The 26,436-nt window shown below is 37.3% G+C and overlaps 1 protein-coding gene across 1 annotated transcript in view; it reads right to left on the bottom strand.

Moving 5' to 3' along the window:
* Positions 1–26,436, bottom strand: part of ABCA6 (ATP binding cassette subfamily A member 6) — a 52,783-nt gene that overhangs the window by 18,117 nt on the left and 8,230 nt on the right. The window contains exons 7-25 of the mRNA XM_014461032.2: positions 21,989–22,130; positions 20,544–20,729; positions 19,501–19,648; positions 17,544–17,709; positions 16,524–16,582; positions 12,996–13,106; positions 12,427–12,602; positions 12,092–12,211; positions 11,694–11,832; positions 10,789–10,879; positions 9,827–9,966; positions 9,028–9,144; positions 7,777–7,927; positions 7,219–7,385; positions 5,907–6,040; positions 4,698–4,835; positions 2,086–2,193; positions 1,122–1,295; positions 779–892 (exon numbers count right to left, since the gene is read on the bottom strand). Coding sequence (XP_014316518.1) covers positions 779–892; positions 1,122–1,295; positions 2,086–2,193; positions 4,698–4,835; positions 5,907–6,040; positions 7,219–7,385; positions 7,777–7,927; positions 9,028–9,144; positions 9,827–9,966; positions 10,789–10,879; positions 11,694–11,832; positions 12,092–12,211; positions 12,427–12,602; positions 12,996–13,106; positions 16,524–16,582; positions 17,544–17,709; positions 19,501–19,648; positions 20,544–20,729; positions 21,989–22,130 — 2,581 coding nt within the window. The remainder of the gene's footprint in view (positions 1–778; positions 893–1,121; positions 1,296–2,085; positions 2,194–4,697; positions 4,836–5,906; positions 6,041–7,218; positions 7,386–7,776; positions 7,928–9,027; positions 9,145–9,826; positions 9,967–10,788; positions 10,880–11,693; positions 11,833–12,091; positions 12,212–12,426; positions 12,603–12,995; positions 13,107–16,523; positions 16,583–17,543; positions 17,710–19,500; positions 19,649–20,543; positions 20,730–21,988; positions 22,131–26,436) is intronic.

The raw sequence follows: 26,436 nt of genomic DNA, 5'->3' as shown, positions 1-26,436 counted from the left end.
GATGGTGGTAAGAGGGGTAGTTAACAGATATTATCTACTGCATACGGAGAAATACAATTAGAGAAGCCAAATCAGAAAACTGTCCTCTGAGAAGGGATAAGTCAACAGCTACCTACTGACCAGATAGTCTAAGGCTAATTTCTCACAGAAGTCAGTGGGCAATGTGAGATGTATTTTCTTAGCAGACCGCCTCTGGTTGGGTTCAGGACTTCAACTTCAAGATTTGAGGGATGAGTATGTCAGCTAAACCTAAACCTAAAGAGCCGGGATTAGACACACTGGGTGTTCAGCATCTTGGTAAACATTTCCATCCAAGTTTTCAGTAATTTTGGAATCATTCATTCTTATTTACTAATAAATGCTCTGCTGTAGGTATAAAAACATCTTTGATCTCTGAAATTTCTAGCATCTGAAGTTAAAAGACAACTTCTTAAACACTGTAGAAATGAATTGGACTGCCAAATTTTATCAAGCCAATTTTTGTCCTAGTATTGCCAGGAAGCCTTGTATTTTGAAGGATTTATAAACTCAATAGTGGCATCCTGAGCTTCAGGTTTTCTATAAGTTACTCTGTAAACTCTAGTCAAAGAGCTGTAGATGAATTCTCCAGAAATACTGTTGAATCAGCAACATGTTACATTCTCTCTCCTTTCTGTGGTATAATTTTAAGGTGTTCATTTCCCATTGCTCAGGGCAAAAGTGACTATGTTCCCTGTTACATTGAAAGTTGAAAAAAGAACTCTTATCTCTCTATTGATATGTTTGTACGTATACTTACAATAAAGAAACAAAATGACCAAACGCCACTATTTTTTCTTCTCTTGCGAAAAATAAATGATATCACATATGTGAAAAAGATGACAGAAGCTGCATAACCAAATATAATCACAACCTAAAAGGTAATATAAATAATATCAAAGTCAAAAAATAAAATATGAATTGAGGGAACATTTAAATTATAAGTATTTTAAAATATTTTATTGAACATACACTTCAAATGCTTTCTGTTTCCATTAGGGGCAAAATAAAAATGGAAATGTCTTGATTACATAAAATAGCAAATGTTAAAATGTATCATGAATTTACCTTATAAGACAATCTCTATGTAATGCATCACTCACCGAAGCAAACACAAGTCGAGTTGTGAAATAACGGTCCTGTATGTTTTCCAAGCAGAAAATTAAAAACGATGAAGAAAGAAAGAAAGCAAAGAGGCTAATATCCACCAGGGCCTGCCCACACCAGTAGGCCGAAGGGCAGAGGCCTGAAGTCCATAGCTGGGACTTAGTTCTCTTCTGATGGAAAAACACAGGACATACATAGATCCAATTAAAGTCCAAATCCAGAACAAACGCATTGGAAGATATGACAAATACAATCTAACCAAATACTGTCAAATCTTCTGATAATTTTAATTATGCATATACTGTTCAATGGAATTTAGTGAATTCCATTAAGGTGACCATTTTTGACAGTGAATACTAGTATTATTTCATTATGTAGGTTTGATTCACAACACCCCCTTAACTTATGCATAATAAATAGAAAAGCAGACTTCATCATGATCCAGGAATGAATCTCCTTCAAAAGAAATATCACTTTTGTGACCTGCAGGCCAATAAATTCTCCATTATCCAAATAAACTGGCTCAGAAGGGTGAAGAATGACTCCCCTAAATTTCATTGAACTGTTGGACTTAAATAATGGACATAACCAAATACAAATATAACAAAAAAAAATTGTATTCCCCACAGTAGAAAAGGGGCTCAAGTCTTAAATCTGATCTTTAATGTCAATATCAATGACTTCTATAGTCAAAAGTTTTATAATATACTCTTTGAAGGATTAGATTAACTTGAATCCCTGTAAAATGACTGTACTTTTCCTTTAATTTTAAAATAAAAAGTATTTTGTGCTTTTAGAAGTAAATTTCTGACTTGATGGAAATAATGCTTAACTACATTATCTAAAATTAAACATATGCTTAAACGTTTTCCTCACAGAACTACATTTTGAACACACAGCATTTAAAAAACAATTATTAAAGTTCCTGAAGTCTCTTTTCTTTTCCCCCCTTTTTCTTACTTTGTAATCACTGACACTGCTCATGGCGATGTAAGGAGAAATGCTGCAAACAACGGAAAATAGGAAAAAGGAGCCTTCTGGCAGACCAGTCCAGAAAAACAACCAATTCTGCAAACATAAAAGGCACTGTAAGCTAGTAAATATTTAAAAACATGAAACAAATACGAATAACCATAAAGAATACGCTGTTCAAAATATTTTGAAAAAACAAATTAAAAGTGTACATCTAGATCAGTGATGGCGAACCTATGACACGCGTGTCAGAGGTGACACGCGAACTCATTTTTTTGGTTGATTTTTCTTTGTTAAATGGCATTTAAATATATAAAATAAATATCAAAAATATAAGTCTGTGTTTTACTATGGTTGCAAAGATCAAAAAATTTCTATATGTGACACGGCACCAGAGTTAAGTTAGGGTTTTTCAAAATGCTGACACGCCGAGCTCAAAAGGTTCACCATCACTGATCTAGATCATCAACATCTATGCATGGTGGCAGGGAGATGATTTCTGATAATTTAACATGAAGTTTTAATTCCTAGAAAAAAAAAGAGGGGGGAATAAAAAAATAACTCAGGGCCCACCCACATCAGAGTATATATGAAAATGAATCAAAAGCAGGATCTCAAAGATATATCTGCTCACACACTCCATAGGAGCACTATGCAGAATACCCAAGAAGCAACCCAAATGTCCATGGACAGACAAATGGGTAAACCAAATGTAGAACATACACACAATGGAATCTTATTCCGTTTTAAAAAGGAAGAAAATCCTGGCAATGCTAGGATGAACTTTGGAAGTTATCCTGGCTCATGGATGAACTTTGAGGAAATTATCCTGGGGGAAAGCCAGTTACAAAAAGCAAACACTATACAACTGTCCTTATATGATGTATCAAAAGCAGTCAAATTTTGAAAAAACAGAAAGTAAAATGGTCATTGCCAGGGTCCGGGGAAGGGAGGAATGAAGAGTTCTTTCTTTCTTTCTTTCTTATTTATTTATTTATTTATTTATTTAATATATTTTATTGATTTTTTACAGAGAGGAAGGGAGAGAGATAGTGAGTTAGAAACATCGATGAGAGAGAAACATTGATCAGCTGCCTCCTGCACATCACCTACTGGGGATGTGCCCACAACCCAGGCACATGCCCCCGACCTGAATCGAACCTGGGACCCTTCAATCCGCAGGCCGACGCTCTATCCACTGAGCCAAACCGGTTTCGGCAGAGTTCTTATTTAATGGGCATAGCATTTTAGTTCTACAAGATGACAAAGTTCTGGAGACCTGTTTATCACAATGTGAATATACTTAACACTATTGAACTATACACTTAAAAATAGTTAAGGCGGTAAATTTCATGTTACGTGTTTGTTGGTTTGTTTGTTTTTTAACAAAATCCAAAAAAAAAAAAGATTCAAGAATTAGGGTCCTAGAGAAACAGGTGGTTCAGGCTTGAGCAGCAGCGGGTCTTCCTCAGTAAACCCAGGGTCCGTGCAAATTACTGCAGCTGGCGATATGCTGTGAAGCACAGCCCTGAAAGGACAACTCGATACCACCGAGCCCATCTTCAAGGAGATACACTTTAAATCACCACCCTCATGGCCCAGCCGGCGTGGCTCAGTGGTTGAGCGTCAACCTATGAACCAGGAGGTCACGGCGGTTCGATTCCCGGTCATGGCACATGCCCAGATTGCAGGCTAGATCCCCAGTGTGGGGCGAGCAGGAGATAACCGATGCATGATTCTCTCTCATCATTGATGTTTCTATCTCCCTCTCCCTCTCCCTTCCTCTCTGAAATCAATAAAAATATATATTTGGAAAAAAAACCAGAGCAAAATTAATCATGCCATGATTACACGGGTGGAAAGAGCAGAAAAGCCAAGGATGATGACGTGAAAAGCCACTGTCACACCTGGGGTGGAGGGATAAAGGGAGGGAGGGAGGTGACTGAAGGCCAAGGGGAAGGATCCTTCTGCTGACCCGGCCTAAAGCACTGCTGCCAGCTGGCAGGCCATAGTATAGGCAGCGGACTAAGAGTCATGAGAACACAGTCTGTGTGTACCAGACCCCCTCACCCCCATGCAGAGCCACTGTGGGTGGGTGAAGGAATTCATCAGGACGAATCTAGCCCAAGAACTGGCAAATTTTCCTTCAAAGCAGTCAATCGACTACCCATTTAGTCAATGAAGGGTTCACCAACAAATTATATTAGAAATATAAGATTCTAAAACAAGTGTTCCTGATTTCTAAGTCATGTGTGTGTGCACACACATGCACAAACGTACGCGCGCGTACACACACATACACACACACACACATCTCATTCTCTCTCCAATATACTCATGCAATCAACTATGAATCTTTTTAGAAGACTTCCTGAGAGACTGTGACATACTATGGAACAGTATTCCCCCATGAAAATTCTTTGAGCATAATGAAGGGGGAAAATCATATTCTGTTAGATACAATCTGTTTAAAATATAAGGCCAAAGTTAATTTTTTAGGGTTAAGAATCAATTATAAATATGTAAAAGCTAAAGAAGGAACACACACAGGGGACTTGTCAAACGGCTAATTGTTCGGAATGAGTAAACCCAATACTTACTAGACGGAATGCGCTTCTTAGAGTTCGAATCTGTTGTGTATGGTTAAACATTCCAAGCAGTGCATTGCTGATAATATTCATAAGAACAGGAAAACATTGCAGCCCCTTGGTATTGCATACAACTGAGAATCTATAATCCTTCAAATAAAATAAAACAATGTTAATGCTGAATAATTAATGAACAATAAAAAAGGTTTTGTATATAAAATCCTAACAGTGCCATTTTCTAGCTCTGACCATCTTCACATTAACTGACTTCTCGGAGCGACAGCATCCTCACCTGTGATAGGGTAAATACAATAAATGGGTTGTCGTACGGTTTAAATGGGACAACGTATATTATATTAGGCCCTAGCACAGTCAGCAATACGAATTTGTAGCGGTGTTACTAATTTTAGAACATTTTGTCCTCATTTTGTGGATAAAGACATTTCAGCTGATGGGATTTAAATGTGGCCCCGATGAGGAAACACAGCCGTTGGCAGTGAGCAAATGAAGGAACTCTGTTTTTGTGGACAGGAAATAAGCATGAGGTTCATCAAGTATTCATGGCTACACGGCCAATGGAGCATTTTCACACTTCCTAGGACTATGTTTATGTTCTCCAGGTTGATGAAAATGTTCACACATTCATCAGCGTTCTTTAAATATTACTAAGGATTCATGTAATAAATATGTTGGATGAGTAACAAATAAAGCAACTACCAGGCAATGCAGCGTCCCACACTGAGACGACATTTTGCATGGTGGACTTAGGTAAAACTGAATTCAATGCTATCTCTTCAAAGGTCTTTGTTTTCTCTCCTTGTGGCAAGAAATAAAGAGGGAGCTTCACATAATTTGGCTCCGTTTTTCATTGGAATGCAAGGAAGACTGAGTTTCCTTATGATTAGAATGCATGTTCAGTAGGATCATGGAAGGATCTCTATGATAGAATTTAATATATTTTCTAGTCAGAACTTTTAAGTTTGAATAATGCAATTATATTCAGCTACTTTGAAATGTAAAAAAAAAAATCGTCTATTTCAAAAGTTAAGATAGAAAATGTTTTATGAACACTCCTTTAAACTTCACAGGTTATTTAATAATGACCCAAACGTTTTTGAGCCCAGTTGCTAAGGCTGAAGTTCCACAGTGTTAAGACAGTTAAAATGTAGCACTTTATTGTTTTTCATGAAAGCATAACCAAGAAGCAAGAGGCAAACACACCTTTTGTTTCCCAGCAACTATGATAGCTCCATTGTAGGACAGATCATCAGTGCTATTTCTATTTACAAAGTCATCGATTTCCAACAGTATATTTTGATGCTTCAGTGACTGTATAAAATCTTCAATGTTGGATTCTAGTATTATATCAACAACAGAAGGCCATATAAAGCAAGAACATATAGGTCAATTTTAAAAAATAAGCCACATACACAATTTATATTATGCATAAAGGCACATCTCTTTGGGCATCACAATAATAATACTGGCCTATAAAAGAGGACCCATTCTACCATCTTCTAGTCATCAAATCTTACTCTGTGATGAGTTAGCTTTATGATCCTATTTCATGCAAGTTAACGTGTGACCATTAAGACAATATAATTCCATTTTATGACTCTTGGTTAAAAAAATACAATTTAACTCAACAATCTGTGGAACTACAATAATTGTATGAGGAGTACTTCAAATTGGCTAGCCTAAAATTCCTAACAATAGCACTCCCCTTGCTCCCTATTCTCCAAATAACAGAAAAGTAAATGCATTTAGCTGAATGTATGAATGTATTTTAAAAGATGATTGTATTTTGCGTATTTACATATGTATTACATGCATATATATTACATAGCTATATTTTTTGTTAGGAAGTGGGAAATGAAAAGAGTGCCACTATCAGGACACAGTTGTCAATAGGCTCTTAACGATGAAAACAGATAAGTAAGAGCTGAGAAAAAACTACAGCCTCGCGCACACAGGAGCCAACAACTGTAAAGGCTGCTGTAACAAAGAGGTCTCAAAACTGAGTGGTTCAATCAATACAGAAGTTTCTCCTTCACATAATAGCTCAGGGTCATCAGGCAGATATGCCAGTCTTCTCTACCAGGTTATGTAGTGACCCAGGATGCTTCTTCCTTGTCCTTCCCTTTCCCCAGCACCTCTAAACTCGGAGCAAATGTACACAGTTCCTCAAATTTTCTTTTCTTTATTTTTATATGTTTTTATTGATTTCAGAGAGGATGGGAGAATGAGAGAGAGAGAGTGAAACATAGATGATGAGAGAGAATTATTGATCGGCTGCCTCCTACACACCCCTTACTGGGGATTGAGCCCGAAAGACATGTACCCTGATTGGGAATCGAATCGGCTACTTCCTGGTTCATGGGCTGACACTCAACCACTGAGGCACTCAGCTGGGCTAGAAATTGTTTTCTATTCATAAAGTCTAAATACACAAATTCTTCTCTTATGATTTGCTTTTCCTCCCTCTACATAAAAATAACTTATTTCTAGATTTAAATTGTGTTTTTCTGTTCACCTGTGTTATTGATGATCAATAAGCTGGTCAGAGGGTCTTGAGGAAGTTGCCCAGGAGAGAGGAAATTCAATCCGGGTTTAAATTCCCATTGACTTTTTTTACTTAATACAACATCAAATATCAGTTCCACAATCAATGGGAGCAGTGCAATTCCAAATACCAATAGCCTACCAATAAAGAAAAGTCACCATATGAATCTCTAGCAATTTCATTTATTCCATCAGACATTTCACAAATATTTGTAGAATATCAACTTTTATGCTAGCCATAAGGATGAGTGCTAAAATTCTGAAAGTCATACCTTACATTGCCCCTCAGTACAAAAGGCTTTTCTATATAAACACCAGGTGTTCAAACTATGAAGACTAAACAGAACTGTGTATAAGGCTAATCAAATGCTCACATACGGCTATTCCCACCGGCAGTAAACTCAAAGGCTGCATTTATCTATCCTCTGGCAGGAATGTTGGGTATTTCATTCTAGCTTTAAATTTTATTCTGGTTTAACCCTTTCTTGAAACACACTATCCAAGAAAACCACAGCACTCTGATACTCACAGGGTCAAAAGCATTTTCTTTCCACATTTTAACTTTAAGAAACGGAGCCGTGCCACTGCACAGATCTGCATTCTCCAGAGTTCCAAGTCGCTCACAGGGAAAGGAGGGTGAGCCGGCTGCATCTGAGGCAGGCTTTCTGCGTCTCTCATCTCTGCTTGTTCAAAATAAACACACAGGCATGCATGCTCGTCCACACACACGCACGCACGCACACACATACACACACACACGCACGCACGCACACACACGTACTAATTATTAATGACATGCTTGGGTCATCACAGTTTTCTCTTTTTAGAGAAAAAATGTTTTAGGATATTTGTGGTTATAAAACAAACAATATAAGCACCAGGTTATGTTTATCATGTCGACATTTAATAAACCCACTGATAAAATACTCTGAATGCATATCAAAAGAAGACTTCAGTTAAGGGTGATCTCATCATGCCATCTTTAAAAGGCACAGAAAATCCTATATGTAACACTATTCTAAGACATTTCAAGAAATCTTCTCCAGAGAAGTAGCCAAGGTACACTGATGCCTAAATGTCTACTATTACGCTATCAATCATTTAGAAGTCCAGGTGAAAAACCACTAGCTCTGAAACCACAAGACCGGCACCTGATTTCCAAATATATGAATTTCAAGTGGTATAATTTGGGGCAAATCACTGAACTGCTCTTAGGTCTGATTTTCTCAGGTGTAAAATGGTGCCAATGCCACTTGTTTGAATGGTTCTTGTAAGGAAAGCAATGCCATTCAGCCACACATTCATCAAAGTGTCTGGCATAAACCCTCCATAAAAGACAGCCCTTACTATGGTCACCCATTAAAGTACACAAGAGCTGATCCTAGGTCTTTCTTCCATTGAGACCTTAGTGAAATTTTGTCTATGAACAACTAAGAGCAATTTTTATACGATATATCTGCTTAGAGTTCATGACCTCGACTGAGGGCCTTTCACATTCTCAATGTATCCAAGAATTGAGTAACAGAGGATAGAAGAAAACTGCCCAAAAAGGAGACATATACTAGTAGTTTCTAAAGAAAAATTTGGTGTATTCCAAAAGGAGTCTGTGTTCAGTCCTAGTAAGATGTTAGGAAACAAGGCCTGCTCTTCCCAAACAGCAGAGTCAGATTTGGAACTAGTCCCTTTCTTTAGCGTCAATCAGGTATAAGCATTATAAATACTAAATTGCTATATAATCATTGGGAAACTGATTTTATATGAATTATACAAATGAATGTACCTTGCTCGACAGTTGATATTTCTTCCACTTTCTTAAAGACTTCATTCAGGGTTGACACAGCAATGTCATAACTCACCACACCCTGGACAGAACCCTTATCAAGATCACTGAAAAGGTCTAAGGCAACAGACAGGAGTAGATACATTTGAAATAGCATATGGATAACTAACCCTAGTGAATTAACATATTTAAACAATGATGCAGAATACTGCTCATAAAGTTTACATCTTTGCAATATCTCAATAAGGAAAACCAAAATTTTACTGGAATGCTCTTCCCTTCTGAAATGAATATATCAGACTTCTCCTTTTATCCTCACACTGTCTGCACTCTATCTTCTGCTCTCAGCCCATGAACTTCCTGTAGATATTTTTTAGGAAATATCTCCTCTACACCACAAATCAACGTGTAGTTCTACCCATATTCTGGGTCTTTCTTCTGTACAGGTAGAAGACTTGTAGCTGCTCCCACCAAACGCTACCTTTCAACTTGTGCTCTTTGGACATCTCAAGGACTTCCCAAAATATAACTGCTTTCTCTCTCTGTGTCTTCCTCCCTCCCTTTCTCCCTCCCGCCATCCTTTCCTTCCTCCCTCCCTCCTCCTTTCTTTCTCCTCTCTTCCCTACTGGTTCTTCTAAGCATCTGTTACCAAATAAATTGCACTAAAATCCTCCTCTCAAGTGCTGCTTCTTAGGAAACCCAACCTAAAATGAAATCCAAGTCCATTAAACAATAAAGTTGTAATAATGTAAGTACTTATCCCCCAAATTTCATTCTATTGAAATCATATTTAAGTTACCTGGAAATTTATCTGTCCTTTCTGCAGGCAAAGTATACACAAGCTTTTCTTTGCTTTCTGTCTTTAACTTAGCATCCGGGACATGATGATTAATGAAAGATGTTATTCTTTCTGGGTCACATATTTCATTTCTGTACAGACTAATGTTTGAAAGAAAAGACAATTCATTTGTGTTTCCTCCAGTGCTATCACAAAAGAAGAGCTTTCTACTGAATAGCTAACCTTTGAGTACTTTACTTGGCTTTTAGGGAACAAACAAAATGAGTAAATAACAATAATAATAATAATAATGCCATTGATTAGAAAAATCTTCTGATCTATACAGAAGTGTCTAATCTCAGAGCTAAATTTTACAAACAAATGCATGATGGATTTGAAAGCTGATGTATATCAAGTAGGAAGACAAACAGAGGGAGATGAGGACATCAGACAGAAGAGACTTCTTAGGAAAAATCATTATTAGACCAAACCGTGTAGCTACCAGAAATTAGTGCCTAACAGAAAAACCTGGCCAACGAGCCATAGTTTGTGTTTTAAATGCTTTCTGCCTGGAAACACTTTCTCGGTAGACATAGTCCTCTTTACTCACTGCCACCAGGTTGACTCTCATTTTTGATACTAGCTTCTGATATTATTTGATTTTGTGCCCTATGAAAGAAGGAAACGATGTCACAGGATTGTATGGATCAGCTGGGGAAACTGGAGGGTGGAAAGTGGTCCATGAAGCAGCCCTGCTATGATCTATCAGCCTGGGCTGATAATTTTGCAATTTTGATTATCATAATGGATGCACGAAAAATATTTGAGAAACAATGATCAATACAGGTTGGCAGAGCTAAACTAAGCACAAGGTCAAATCTCTCTCATAATTGTCTACCTTTCTGATATACCAATATTAAAATATCTCTGTGTGTGTGTGTGTGTGTGTGTGTGTACACGTAATTTATCTGCAAATTCTTTACCTTAAGTGATATCCAAGACCCCATTTTCTCTTCAGAAAGCCAGAAGAGCCTGCACACTTCAATCTCCCATTGGACATGATCACTTTTCTATCTGAGTAAAAAGAAGCAAGAGAAAAAGGATGATAGGAATCATTTCTTCTCTCCCTAGAAAACACAGATGAGGAGCCAATGCTCAGATTTCCAAAAGAGAAGCATTCTATGGGGCATTGCTATATCAACTATACATTTAAAATGTTGAAATACCCCTTAAAATGGATGCATTTCAAATGAGATTGAGTTCTAGTTCATTTTAGTATTCTCCAAAATGTACAAAAGAAAAAACAGAAATTACATGGGTGCGTTTTCTTTTCTTTTTAATCCTCACTGGAGGATATTTTCCCCTTGATTTTTAGAGAGAGTGGAAGAGAGAGGGAAAGACAGAGAGAAATATCGATGTGAGAGAAGCACATTGATTGGATGCCTCCTGCAGGAGCCCCCATCAGGGCCCAGACCGGGGAGGAGTCTGAAACTATGGTACATGCCCTTGACCAGAATCGAACTGGGACCCTTTGGTCTGCAGGCCGACACTCTATCCACTGAGCAAAACAGGCTAGGGCTAGATGGGTACATTTTTTATGGGATGCTAAAGAATCAGTGGATATTTTCAGCCAAATATATATATTAAAGAATATTTAAATGTTCAAATTAATTGAAAGCTGATCTGGAAAAAAAATCACAATTTTTTAATTAGAGGTCAAAATCTAGCAATCATATAGTCAGCGAGGAATTCTACAGTGGGAGTAGGCTCCTGTCATCCCCCAGATTGGTAAGTAACATAGGCACACCAAGGCAATGAGAGCAGGGCTCTGGGAATATGTATTGCCCAAATTGTTTTATTGTGATACTGAGATCAAATCGACACTCACCAGCCAGGATGTCAGCCTCATCCATCAAACTGGTGCTCAAGAGGATCACGTGGTCTGCTTTGCGCTCCTTGAGGAAGCTCCACACTTGCTGCCTTGAAAAGGGATCCAATCCAGCAGTTGGTTCATCCAGTAGCAAAACCTACCGAGGATGATGACATATAAAATATGTCTCTCTCTCATGTTACCGATTTCCTGATGATAGCATGAGTAACCAAAACAAACAGACAAACAAAAACCTATCCAACCGTTTATGTCCAATAAACTCATATTCACAGTTAAACACAGCAGATTCTCTCTTTGTACATTACAATGAAAGCACTGCTACTTTCAGAGGTAAAAGAAGAGCTTGGCTTTTCATTGATATTCCTGCATTCCTCCCCATGCATAGTGGCTCTTACTTTTGGATCTCCTAAAATGGCAATTCCAAAGGTCAGCCTTCTTTTCTGTCCTTCACTTAAATGTTGAGCAGGGTTGTCCTGAATGTTTTGTATGTCCAACTCCAATAGAATTCTTTGTACCTATAGAAAAATATATATGAAGCTTAAAATGCAAGATGACTCATATTGCGCATTTTAACTGTTCATTATAGCAGTAGGGTGTTTTTTTTTTATAGAACCTCAATGCCTAAATGCTATTCCCAACAGGACAGGTAAACCACTGAGGGGAATTCTGTGGTCATGATTTAACTTTATAAATGGTAGGCAGTTTAATTAGTCCAAGCATGCCCATCTACCTCTTGATCCACTTCCTGTGGCTGAATCCCTTTAATTTTAGCAAACAGCCTGAGGTTTTCCTTCACAGTAAGTATGTCAAAGTGAACATTGAATTGAGGACAAACACCAGTTATCTTTCTGATTTCCTCCAAGTCTTGCATTTCAGAAAGATTTTTATTGTAGATGGTAACTGATCCTAAAAATAGAAGTGAGAAAATAATTTAACATTAGCAAGATAATACATTTTATTGCTGCTTTGGAGATCTTATGAAAATGTTGCATATATACACAAACATCTAAAACGACAACTTCACAATTTATTAACAGCTACTAATTATTCTTAACCTAAATGTGCTCAGAGTAGTGTCTATTTCCCCTGGGATATAAGGTATCAATGGAATAAAGATAATAATTTTCATAAAAATTGGGGAAATATATTTAAAATCATGTATTTCTGGTTAATAACTTTAGATAAACAAACATTATTTTATCTTAAGGAGTCAAATATAAACCCTGAAATGAGAAAGGCTACCTATGACCCCACTCTATTATCAGACATCTTGCCTTTGAGAAACTTCTTTGTGCTCACCTTCTGTTGGAACAGAAAACCCATTAAGGATGTTTAGCAATGAAGATTTGCCAGCTCCACTGTGACCCAGAATTGCTGTGATTTGACCTTCATATATGTCAAAGAGCAAACCTGTTTTTAAAATAAAATATTAACAGCTAAGAGAGCATTTGACAAGGCTGGTTCTAAAGAGAATAAGAGACATATGCATTTACATATTCATATATACATATGCATGTACAGTGGAAGTATAGTGTTAATAGTTGGAATTAGAGTTAATTTTATCTTCAAACAAGAGGAAATCCTTGCAGAAGTTGAAGATGTTTAGACTTAAAAAGTTCACGGTTTTGATGAGTGCAAAAGTATTACATAATGTGCTCTGGGAACTGAAATAATAAATTTAAAAATACTTCAGTATATCCTTGGCCAAAATTAAGAGAAATCACAAATCTATGGTGTTTGATGAGAAAAACCTGGAGTAAGAATACACTTGCTGATACAAGTACATTAAATTCTCAAATAAGGAGAGAAACCAAGATGGCGGCATAGGTAAACACCGGAAGTTGCTGCCTCCCACAACAACTTCAAAAATACAACTAAAAGATGCAACGGACATCATCCAGAACCACAGGAAGGCTGGCTGAGTGGAAATTCTACAACTAGAAGAAAAGAGAAAAGCATACCGAGACTCAGAGGAGGTACGGAAGTAAAATACAGGGGTACAGAGGCGCATGGGGAGAGGGTTGGTGGCTGAGGACACAGTTGTCTTTTTCAATCGGGAGGGAATCTCAAGCTCTGAGCTCCAGTTCCAGGTGAGTCTCTGGGGACCCAGACTCATACGGGAGAAACTGGGCTGTCTGGCATCGGTCGGAACTCGAGGGCAGCTTTCTCTCGGGGGTGCTTGCAGCGATTGCTGGGACACTGAGAAGCAGGGCCTCTGAGGGCAGGACTGAGAGCAGCCATAACTACTCGCTCCGCCCTGTTGATTCCCTGGGACCCCGCCCTGTCCAAGCCACTGGAGGCTTTTGCATATGAAAGGCCTGGCCCTTTGCAATCTGATAATTACCTAACAAACTGCAGCTGGCCCAAGGCCCCAGGGCAACTTGCATTGCATCACAGCTGGCTCCTGCTGGATAGCCTCAGGCAGAGGCTAGATTAGCACCTCCTTAGAGATCCAGGAGCCAGTGTGCCCGGTGGTCTGAGTGGGACCATCCAGATTGCAGCTCCTCGGATTCATAAAGGACACTCAGGGGGCAGACTCAGTGAGCACCAAAGCCCCATTGAAGCAAGTCTTGCCCCGGAGGGGTGTCTCCAGCACAGAAGTTCTCCCACTGCAGACACAGCTGATTCTCACAGCCAATTGGCCTGGAGGTCAATCCCTCCCAGAGTTACCTACAACAATCAAGGCTTAACTACAACAAGACTGTGCACAAAGCCCACAGGGGGGTGCACCAAGAGTGTCTACCTCAGGTAATTGGGGAGGCTGAGCCACTGGGCCCTATAGGACACCTAGCACAGAAAGCCACTCTATCGACACAGCGAAGCATAAAAAAATGCGGAGACAAAGAAACAGGACACAAATGACAGAAATGGAGGAAAGCAAACTACTGGATATAGAGTTCAAAACCACACTTTTTAGGTTTTTCAAGAATTTTCTAGAAACCGCCAATAAACTTAATGAGACCCTCAAGAAATCTAGTGGGACCCTCGATGTTGTGATAAAGGACCAACTAGAAATTAAGCATACACTGACTGAAATAAAAAATATTATACAGACCCCCAACAGCAGACTAGAGGATCACAAGAATCAAGTCAAAGATTTGAAATACGAAGAAGCAAAAAACACACAACCGGAAAAGCAAAATGAAAAAAGAATACAAAAATACGAAGATAGTGTAAGGAGCCTCTGGGACAGCTTCAAGCATACCAACATCCGAATTATAGGGGTGCCAGAAGATGAGAGAGAGCAAGATATTGAAAACCTATTTGAAGAAATAATGACAGAAAACTTCCCCTACCTGGTGAAAGAAATAGACTTCCAAGTCCAGGAAGCGCAGAGAACCCCAAACAAAAGGAATCCAAAGAGGACCACACCAAGACACATCATAATTAAAATGCCAAGAGCAAAAGACAAAGAGAGAATCTTAAAAGCAGCAAGAGAAAGACAGTCAGTTACCTACAAGGGAGTACCCATACGACTGTCAGCTGATTTCTCAACAGAAACTTTGCAGGCCAGAAGGGAGTGGCAAGAAATATTCAAAGTGATGAATAGCAAGAACCTACAACCAAGATTACTTTATCCAGCAAAGCTATCATTCAGAATTGAAGGTCAGATAAAGAGCTTCACAGATAAGAAAAAGCTAAAGGAGTTCATCACCACTAAACCAGTATTATATGAAATGCTGAAAGGGATCCTTTAAGAAGAGGAAGAAGAAGAAAATGGTAAAGATACAAACTATGAACAACAAATACACATCTATCAACAAGTAAATCTAAAAATCAGAACAGAATAAACGTGATTATAATAGAATCAGGGGCATAGAAAGGCAGTGGACTAACTATTCTTGGGGGAGAAAGGGGTGTGGGGAATGTAGGAAGAGATTGGACAATAATCGTGCACCTATGGATGAGGACAGTGGTGGGGTGGGTGAGGGCGGAGGGTGGGGTGGGAAATGGGTGGAGGGGAGCTATGGGGGGAAAAAGAGGAACAACTGTAATAATCTGAACAATAAAGATTTAATTAAAAAAAAAAAAAGAAATCCCTTGTCCCTTCCACCATGTGAGAGCACAGTGAGAAGGCACTGGCTATGAATAAGGAAGAGGGCCTTGACCAGAATGTGATGAATGTGACTATCCTGGGACCTTGATCTTGGATCTCCTAGCATCCAGATTGGCAAGAAATAAATTGTTGTGGCTTATAAAAAAATAAAATAAAAAAATAAATTCTCAAAGCTCTAATCTCAAAGAAATAAGTAAGACTGAGTTAAGGGGTGCTGCATTTGCTAGAAAATAAACACAAAGGACAGAGAACTCTCCATTTTTGGTAAGATCTATGGTTTACTTAAATATTTGTTACAAAAAACTATATTTGTTAGGATATTTAGTATAAGATACATTGGCTCATTAAAAACTATAAACTATGTCATAGGATATTGGCTTGTGAAACTTCATTCATGGTCCATGGTTTTACTCATCTTGATTTAGTTAATCTCACCAGCACATGCAAACTGTATGATTTTTCTGGCTAATATAAAAAATTGATCAATTTTAAGTCTAAATATTCCTTCCTCATAGTGCAAATAAAAGAAAATATTTCTATTGCAAATTCATCTTAAAAAACAAAGTGAACTTGTATTTTTCATTATATGATCCCATTTTTGTAGATCAATATATCCATGAAGCATCCAGTAGGATTTTACATCCGGTTAATTATAGCTAATTTCCACATGGTGGAGCTACATTGTACACTTTTTTTCCTTTCTCTTTCTGTTTTATCAATCTTTTCTAATTTTTCACATTGACTTTACCCAATTAAGTGCTTTTCTTTACCTTTCAATGCTTCTACTTTTCCAGACTTTTCTTTATATTCTTTTTTAATATTTCTGATTCTGAAATGACAAAAGAGGTGCTTATTTAGACAACACAAAAATAGAAATGATACAGACCATGGGCAACCCTAGATGGATGCAGTCAACCAGTTGGTGAGAAAAAAAGGATGGTATTCCCAGTCTACTTGGGAAGACAAAGACTTGTTTTTGATCATTTCCCCATGAAATAGAATAAGTTTCTTTAGAAAGCTGTGATCAAATTATTAGTGTTTTGCTTAGGAAATTAGAATGCTCTGTAATCATCCTCACTTTCTTCCTTTAGTCTTAGAACATTGGGTGTTTCCCCCCCTCGTTTAGATTAGTGTATCTGCATTCTATAACCATCCTTTCCCAAACCCTGTCACCTGAATTTTCCTGAGAGCTCCTATTTGGCCATGAAATCTGCTTTAGATATGATTGAATTTCTCTCTCCCCTAATCATAAAACAATTCTCAAAATAAAAGTACAAACTTGATATGTCCACTTCCTCACTTCTCACTTCCTCCTCAATCAATTGTACTCTGGATTCTGAACCCACTACTCTAGTGAACCACTTCACATGGAAATTATCAGTGCCCTCCTAATCACCAAATGCAACAAGTACTTTTCCATCCTTACTTACTGGGTTATGAGTCACCATTCATGACTTCCTCTTTGTTAAAAGTGCCTACTTTCAAGGTCACATTCCATTTTATTGGTTTTCTCTACGTACATTATTGTTCATCTCACTCTAGACTCTGTTGATGTGTTATCTCATTGGTTTTCATGGTTTGAACACCAACCTAATGTTGACTCGGTCCTTGGCCCTGAGATTTAGGCTTACATAGTCAAAGGTTTGCTGGGTTTCTTCATATAAATATCACACACACACACACACACACACACACTTCTAAATCAGTGGTTGTCAAACTTAATTGCACCTTGGAATTCCAAAGGGAACAGCCTTATACCCATACATTAGTATACTAGTAAGTGTAACTACCTGATGGCCTCCTTTCCTTGAAATTCTGGAGCCATTGGTTCAAAATCATCATCAGAGGTATGCTCCAGATCTGTTTCCTTCTCAATGGTATTATCAGTCCTTTGGTGTTGGAAACAAGATGATGAGTTCAGGAAAAATAATGGAGAATAACGGCGCTCATTTCCATCTAATTAATTAAGAAGCAATAAAAATATCAGATCAGTAACATTAAAACTGAGAGAAGAATCCTTGTTCAGAATAGTGCAAAATATCTTAGACTTTTAAGCATCATAGAGAAATTCTGTTCTAGCTTCCTGTTACTGAGCATATTATCAAGAAAACTTGATAATTAAGAAATGAAAATCCAAAGGAAGTAACATTATCACAAAAGTTAAAAGAACACTCAATAAAACATAAATCATATTTGAATAAAATATGGTCTAAAACGTACTCAGAACAATGAATAAAACCAAATATTTGGAGGCAAAGCCTTAATATGGCATAAAATTAATTGCAAACATATTTGTGAACTTAATGAAGCATTTGATCACAGCAATATGATTGAACATAATACTGAAATCTGCATGGTACATAAATTAAAAGTACATAGAGTAATTATATTTGTTTGGGATGAATATATGGTCATTTTCTAGATTAAGAGAATAAAACCCTAAACAAAGTAGTATTTGTTACTAAGGGCCTTCAAGATATAAACCAGAAGTGATAAAAAGACAGGTATACATCGAAACAATCTTAACTACAAAGTGGAAGGAGTATAAAAAATAAGAAGATAAATAAATAAGAAGACTATGCAAGGAGAAAATCATTCTGATTCTAGTGTATGTGAAGGAATTCTGGGCATATGTGAAACTTTTGGTTGTTGCAAGATAAAGAAAATCTAGCTGGGCAATATGCTTCTGTAAGCATGAACAATACAGGAAGACTTTTCAGAAAGACTCTGAAAATGTCCTAATGTTCATTTTGTGATTTCCTTAAGGGACAGATATCTCCCTTCTGAAATGCTCTCCCACATATGGAGTGAGTGAGAAAGATACTGATTAGTTCACAACTGAAGTCTAGTTTTATTTATTTTACAATCTGTCCCACATTCTTGTAAGAAAAACACATTTTTATCAGAAAGTGCTTCCACTGTATTATGGCCCTATACTGTGTAAGTCCAAACCATCTGAAGAACTAAGTTATTTCAGCTAGTTCTAAACAGATCCTAAATATCATTGTTTGAAAACACTTTCAGGGATCCTGGAAAAAAATATTATTTAATATAACATAGTTATAATATGTATTAAAATGATCATCATTGTCTATTTATAGTGTGTACTAGTGGCCCGGTACATGAAATTCGTGCATGGGGGGGGGGGAGGGGAAGGGGGGGAGTGTTGTCCCTCAGCCCGGCCTGCACCCTCTCCAATCTGGGACCCCTGGGGGGATGTCCGACTGCCAGTAAACCGGTAGTTGGACATCCCTCTTGCAATCTGGGACCACTGGCTCCTAACCACTCACCTGCCTGCCTGCCTGATTGCCCCTAACCACTCTGCCTGCAGGCCTTCTTGCCCCCAACTGACTCCTCGCCAGCCTGCTTGCCCCCAACTGTCCCCTCCTGCCAGCCTATTCGCCCCCAACTGCCCTCCTGTCCTGGCCTGATCGCCCCTAACCGCCTCTGCCTCAGCCCCGTCACCATGGCTTTGTCTGGAAGGATGTCTGGAAGGTCTCCGGTCTAATTAGCATATTACCCTTTTATTAGTATAGATTATATTAAAGTCAGAAGAATGATTGTTTTTACATAAATATTTTTTCAGACCATTAAAACCATAAAGTAGAAATAAAGATCTCATTCAGCCTGTGATGGGAAATAATTGTTACTCATCATTTCTTAAAACATATTTATGTGCCCTTAAGAAAAAAATCTTTAATGTGATCAACATTTGTAGAGATCAGAGAAAAATCCACTATTACTTACAGGGTAAGATTTTGTCAAAGTATAATGCCAATACCAAGTACCAAAAAGCATCAAAAGCCAACATGAAAAAAGTTGCTATCATTATATATGAGTCTCCCGATGGGTCAGGAAAAGTTACACCATTCATGTTATAATCCATGTGTATAATCTAAGAATCAAAGAAAAATAATAAATACTTAAATTAAATAAATAAAAATAATGCAGTGCAGTAGCAAGAATTATCACTTTATTGGGTAGCTCTTTGAAGAAGCCCATTAATGAAGTTATTAGGAAACTACTCCTATTTTATAGCAAAGGAACATTAGAAAATACTAATTTTAAAAAATACAGTGGATATTCATGCAGAAACATTAATATTATCTCTACCTAGAGATACACAAAAGTTATTTTGAAAAATATTTTACATCTAAATATAAAAGCAGAATCATTCAAGCTTCCAGAAGAAAAAGTTAAAAGAATATCATTATAATCTTGGGGTAGGCAATCGTTTTTTTAAACAGGTATATACTCTATATAAAAGAAAAACTTGACAAACTGATTTTATCAGAATTAAGACCTTCTGTTCATCAAACAAAGGCACCACTATGAAAGTAAAAATGTCAGCAACAAATAATTGCAGAATTTCACATATTCAGCATATCTAAGGAATTCCTACAGAACATCAGGAAAAGATAGAAAATGTGCCAGAAAAATGGCAAAAAGGCTTGAATCATCAATTTATAAAAATTGGGCGAAGCCCAGGTCCCGGGTGCCAGAGGGAAGCCGGTGCTGGCAGCCGGGGGAAGGAAGGCCTACTCTTGCACGAATTTCGTGCATCAGGCCTCTAGTATAGAAATAAGACAAGAAAAGACTTCAAAATGAAAATACATCAGAGATGTGAGCTGACCATTTTTTCCTACAATGTAATAAAATTTTCAAATTTAGCTTTAGAGTAGAACTGTTTAGAACAAAAGCTCTTCATCTGAAAGTGTTGACTATAAAGAGTCATGAAGTATCAAATTCTTCTGAAACTTTAATAATAAACCAATTAACTATCCTCTCACCTGGGCCATTCCAGCAGTGAAGGCAAAAGGGCTAAAAATACTCAAAATCCACTCCAAAGATGAAGGAAGTTGTCTATGCAATGCAGAGAGTCCCACACCGCCCCAGAAGAGAGTGAGGAGAAGCACAACGAAATTGGTGAGGGAAGTTTTCTTGAGCAACACACTCGTCAGGAATGTTAAAGCTATCTGAAAGAGAGAGAAGACAGGTAGCTATTATATAGAATCAGTTCATTGAGAAACATTGGTAGCACAATTTACTAAGGGTCATAACATCTTTATGAGTGAGTCAGTGATGAAAATATTAAAGTATAATTATGCTCAGTCCTTCTTTCTTAATCCTTTGATAAATAGGATCCCTTTTTGTCCTATTCAAATGTTGGGCTTTTGTTGCTGAGGATAGGGTGGGGAGAATTGGGAAGGATTGCTCAGGGAATGGGTGGAAATGCAGACTTGGAAAGATGGGAAGAAACTAAAAGTATCAAAGAGTGTCAACATACCTTCTGCAGGAAACACTCTGAAAGGTGGGAGAAAATAGAGGCTGTTGTTCAAAGAAGGGAGAGGAGATTGACATGAAGTATCATTGGCAAGGTGGGGGTATTAGAGCGGCGGTTCTCAACCTGTGGGTCGCGACCCCTTTGGTGGTCAAACGACCCTTTCACAGGGGTCGCCTAAGACCATTCTGCATATCAGATATTTACATTACGGTTCATTACAATAGCAACATTACAGTTATGAAGTAGCAACGAAAATAATTTTATGGTTGGGTCACAACATGAGGAACTGTATTTAAAGGGCCAGAAGGTTGAGAACCACTGTATTAGAGGGAGAAGAGTTGCATAAAGCTACCATGTGATTAGGAAGTTTGGAGAAAAAAGATGGGTTCAATCCTCAACTGCATCCTTGTTAATCGTCTACAAAAATCTTAGATAATTTAGTCAAAATTTTTTCTTTCTTTTCTTTTCTATTCTTTTTTTGTTATTTCTCATCTGTGGATATTTTTTTCCTGTTGATCTATTTTTAGAGAGAGTGGGAGGGAGGGGGAAAGACACAGAGAGAGAAACATCAATGTGAGAGAGACACATCGATTGGTTGTCTCCCACATGCAGCCTGACCAGGGCCAGGGATTGAGCCTGCAACCAAGGTATGTGCCCTTGACCAGAATCCAATCGAGACCCTTCAGTCTGTGGGCCTATGCTCTAACCGCTGAGCAAAACCAGCTAGGACTATTTTTTTCTTTTTGATGCATTTCATTAATTCAGATCTTTATGTGAAAGTGAGGTCCAACTTTATTTAGGTTACATCATTTTCTCACAGTCAGAGGGACTTTCTCAAACACATGTACACACAAAATGCACATGAGAGAAATGACTGCTGAGACAATTCTTGCTACATATAGACAGCTAAGACCTAAAGCAGAGAAAGTGGTCGTCGTGGCATGAACTTACCAAGGATAAACCATATAAGAAAAAAAGTATAAATATGACCATGAAGCCCGTCATGACTATAATTTTTCTGGATGTTATGATCATTGCAATGAATATGGAAATAATGAAGATGAAGCCAGCATAGATTAAACCCCAGGAGAACCTAAAGACAAAAAGTTATTGCAATTATTTTAATTTTAGTATGAAATACTGGAAACATAAATTATCTAAAGAATAAATGGCATGATTGCCCCTGTGCCTGCCACCTAGATTATTAACTAAAATATCACTAATAATACACTGGCATGGCTGTATCTACTGGGTAGGTGTTAGCTCTATATTCACGTACTGTATAAATAGTATGAACATTGCATAAATAGTATCATCTTGTATGGATTCCTCTACAACTTGCCTTTACCAATCAACATATACAATAGTATACACTGCTGTATAATCTTTCATTAATGACTATATCCCAAAGTTCTCCTGCCCATAATTAGTTTGGGTGTTTCTTTTCTTTTTTTTCTAATGCAATGTTTCTAAGAGCATTCTTCTACTTGTCTTTTTTTTTGGGGGGGGGGATGCAAAAACATTTCTCTTAGGTAAAATTGCTGAATTAAAGGGGATAAGTATTTTGTATCTTCAGCTTAATTATATATTACCAACATGTTATAACTGCAGAATTGGAAGGAAACTTGACATTTGTCAATCAATTCAGTAACCATGGAAGGAAGCACTGGGGGCAGATGATAATTTGACCATTCTTGAGATCTTGGCCAGTAGCAAATTCCATAACCCCACTAAGCCCATTCCATTCTTGCCATGCCTATTCATATTTATATAAACTGATATAAATTACGGTATGCCTACAGCGGTTCTCAACCTGCGGGTCGCGACTCCTTTGGCGGTCGAATGACCCTTTCACAGGGGTCGCCTAAGACCATCCTGCATATCAGATATTTACATTACGATTCATAACAGCAGCAACATTACAGCTATGAAGTAGCAACGAAAATAATTGTATGGTTGGGTCACAACATGAGGAACTGTATTTAAAGGGCCAGAAGGTTGAGAACCACTGCCTTAAGAGTTCACACTGTTTGCTTTAGATATGCTGGTGATCACATTTTTATGAGACGGTTATTAAGAAATAGTATTCAACCTTTGACCTAACAAGCATATAGGGTGTTTTAGTCCAAACTTCTCTTTTTTACAGCTGAGTAAACGCAGTCCCTATTATTAGTTAATGGGCCTATTCAAGGTCAACAGAGTAAAACAGTTTAACAAAGCTAAGATGAAGCCAAGGGACTTTGCTCAGTCCAGAGCTCTTTCCTCTACATAAAATTGCCTAAGTAAAAAAGAATCCAAACAGCTGCAAATAACAGCAAAAATATTTAAACTGGAAACTTGCATCAATATGTTCCAGTAGACTATGTTTACTGCTTCTCTGACTTTTTTTGAGAAGTTCAAGATTTATTTACTTTTTAATTGAAATTATTGGAGTAACATTGATTAATAAAATTATATAGGTTTCAGGTATATAAGTCTATAACACATCATCTGTATATTGTACTGTATTTTTTCACCTCTCCCACCCTTCTTTCCCTCTGGTAATAACCATACTGTTATCTGTGTCTATGAGTTACTTGGTTTTTTTTTTATCTTTATCCCTTCACCTTTTTCATTGAGCCCCCCTCAACCTTCCCTTCTGACAGCTATCAGTCTGTTCTCTCTGAGTCTATTTCTATTTTGTTTGTTAGTTTATTTGGTTCATTAGATTCCACATAGCAGAGCAATCATATGGTACTTGTCTTTCTTTGACTGGCTTATTTCACTTAGCATAATACTCTCCAGGTCCATCCATGCTAGCACAAAGGGTAAGAGTTCCTTCTTTTTTAGTCGAGTACTATTCCACTGTGTAGATGTACCACAACTTTTTATCCACTCATCTACTGATGGGAACATGGGCTGCTTCCAAATCTTGGCTATTATAAATAGTGAACAGAGGGGTGCATATATTCTTTTGAATCTTTGTTTCGGGTTTCTTCAGATATATTCCTAGATGTAGAACTGCTAGATCATAAGGCAGTTCCAGTTTTAATTTTTGAGGTAACTCCATACTGCTTTTCACAGTGGCTGTACCAATTTATATTCCAATCAACAGTGCATGAGGGAGGAAAACTAACGAGAAAATAAACAAATGGGACTACATCAAAATAAAAAGCTTCTGCACAACAAAAGAAACCACCAACAAAATAACAAGAAAGCCCACTGCATGGGAGAACACATTTGCCAATGTTATTTCTGATAAGGGTTTAATCTCCAAAATTTACAGGGAACTCATACAACTTAACAAAAGGAAGATAAACAATCCAATCAAAAAATGGGCAAAGGACCTAAATAGACACGTTTCACAAGAGGACATACAGAAGGCCAAGAGATATATGAAAACATGCTCAAAGTCACTAATCATCCGAGAGATGCAAATCAAAACGACATGAGGTACCATCTCACACCTGTCAGAATGGCTATCATCAACAAATCAACAAACGACAACTGCTGGCGAGGATGTGGAGAAAAAGGAACCCTCTTGCACTGCTGGTGGGAATGCAGACTGGTGCAACGACTGCAGAAAACAGAATGGTTTCCTCGAAAAATTAAAAATGGAACTCCCATTTGGCCCAGTAATCCCACTTCTAGGAATATATCCCAAGAAACCAGAAACACCAATCAGAAAAAAATATGCACCCCTATATTCATAGCAGCACAATTTACAATAGCTAAGATTTGGAAACAGCCTAAGTGCCCATCAGCAGATGAGTGAATTAAAAACGGTGGTACATCTACACAATGGAATACTATGCTGCTGTAAAAAAGAAGGCACTCTTACCATTTGCAACAGCATGGATGGACCTGGAGAGCATTATACTAAGCGAAATAAGCCAGTCGGAAAAGAGATAAATATCACATGACCTCACTCATTTGTGGAATATAATGAACAACATAAACTGATGAACAAAAATATACTCTAGTATATAATAGAGGTAATCCTATGATTTGCAGATTTTTAATATTTCCTACAACTTTTGTGGTATTATACTATTTTAGTACAGTTTTGGTAATATTGTAATATTTAAAATCTTTTTTCTTAAAATATTAATGTTTATTGCATGTAACATTATATTTAGTTTTTCTTGAAATATCAATGTTTACTGCATGTTACATATTTAAAATCATTTTTCTTGAAATATTAATGTTTATTGCATGTGAATGGCTAATTATTTTGTATCTACAATCTGGTAATAGATTTGTATATTGTATAAAATTAAATAAAAATAAAAAATAATAAAATCTCTCTAAAAAAAAAAAAGACAACAGTGCATGAGGGTTCCCGTTTCTCTACATCCTTGCCAACACTTGTTGTTTGTTGATTTATTGATGACAGCCATTCTGACAGGTGTGAGAAGATATCTCATTGTGGTTTTAACCTGCATTTTTCTGATGATCAGTGATGTTGAGCATATTTTCATATGTCTATTGGCCACTTGTATATCCTATTTGGATCCTTTGCCCATTTATTAATTGGACTGTTTGTCTTATTTTTGTTTTTTGGTGTTGAGTTGTATAAGTTCTTTATTTCTTTATAAATTTTGGACTTTAACCCTTTACCAGATGTATCTTTCGTGAATATGTTCTCCCATTCAGTGGGCTGTCTTTTCATTTAGTTGATGGTTTCTTTTGATATGCAAAAACTTTTAAGTTCCATGTATTTGCATTTGTTTATTTTTTCTTTTGTTTCCCTTGGCCAATGAGGGATGTCAGAAAAAATGTTGCTATGAGACTTTTTAAATTTCATGTCTTTACAATGATTCAGCCTGACTGGAAACATCAGCATTTTTTAAAAAGCATAATATGTTCTGCAGAATCCACTTCCTGAGAACATAAGGAACTACAATAGGTAGGAATTGAAAAACCACAGGGTGGGGGAATGACAAGTACAGGAAACTCAAACATTATCTAGAACAAGGAACTCATTGCAGAGTTGGGGGTAGGGGGTGAGAGAGATGTTATTAAAGTCAATAAAAACTTCACCATGAAATCAAAACAACTCAGACATCACATTTAACTCATATGTGGAATCTAAAGAACAAAATAAACTGATGAACAAAATAGATCCAGAGACATAGAAACATGGAACAGATTACCCATCTCAGAGGAAAGGCAGGAGTGGATGAATGAGTGGAAAGAGATTAACCAAAGAATATGTATACATATATGCATAACCCATGGACACAGACAATAGTATGGTGAAGGCCTGGGGTGGGGGGTAGGTGTGGGATAGAAGGGGTCAATGAGGAGAAAAAGGAAGCATCTGTAATACTTTCAACAATAAAGATAATTTTTTTTAAAAAAGAATAAATACTGATTGCATTTCACATTCATTACATAAGTTTTTAAAAGCTGTCATA

The sequence above is a fragment of the Myotis lucifugus genome, unplaced genomic scaffold (assembly GCF_000147115.1).
Source record: "Myotis lucifugus unplaced genomic scaffold, Myoluc2.0 scaffold_146, whole genome shotgun sequence".
NCBI lineage: Eukaryota > Metazoa > Chordata > Mammalia > Chiroptera > Vespertilionidae > Myotis > Myotis lucifugus.
The sequence above is the reverse complement of the archived record's forward strand: the minus strand, read 5'-3'. Positions and strand labels throughout refer to the sequence as shown.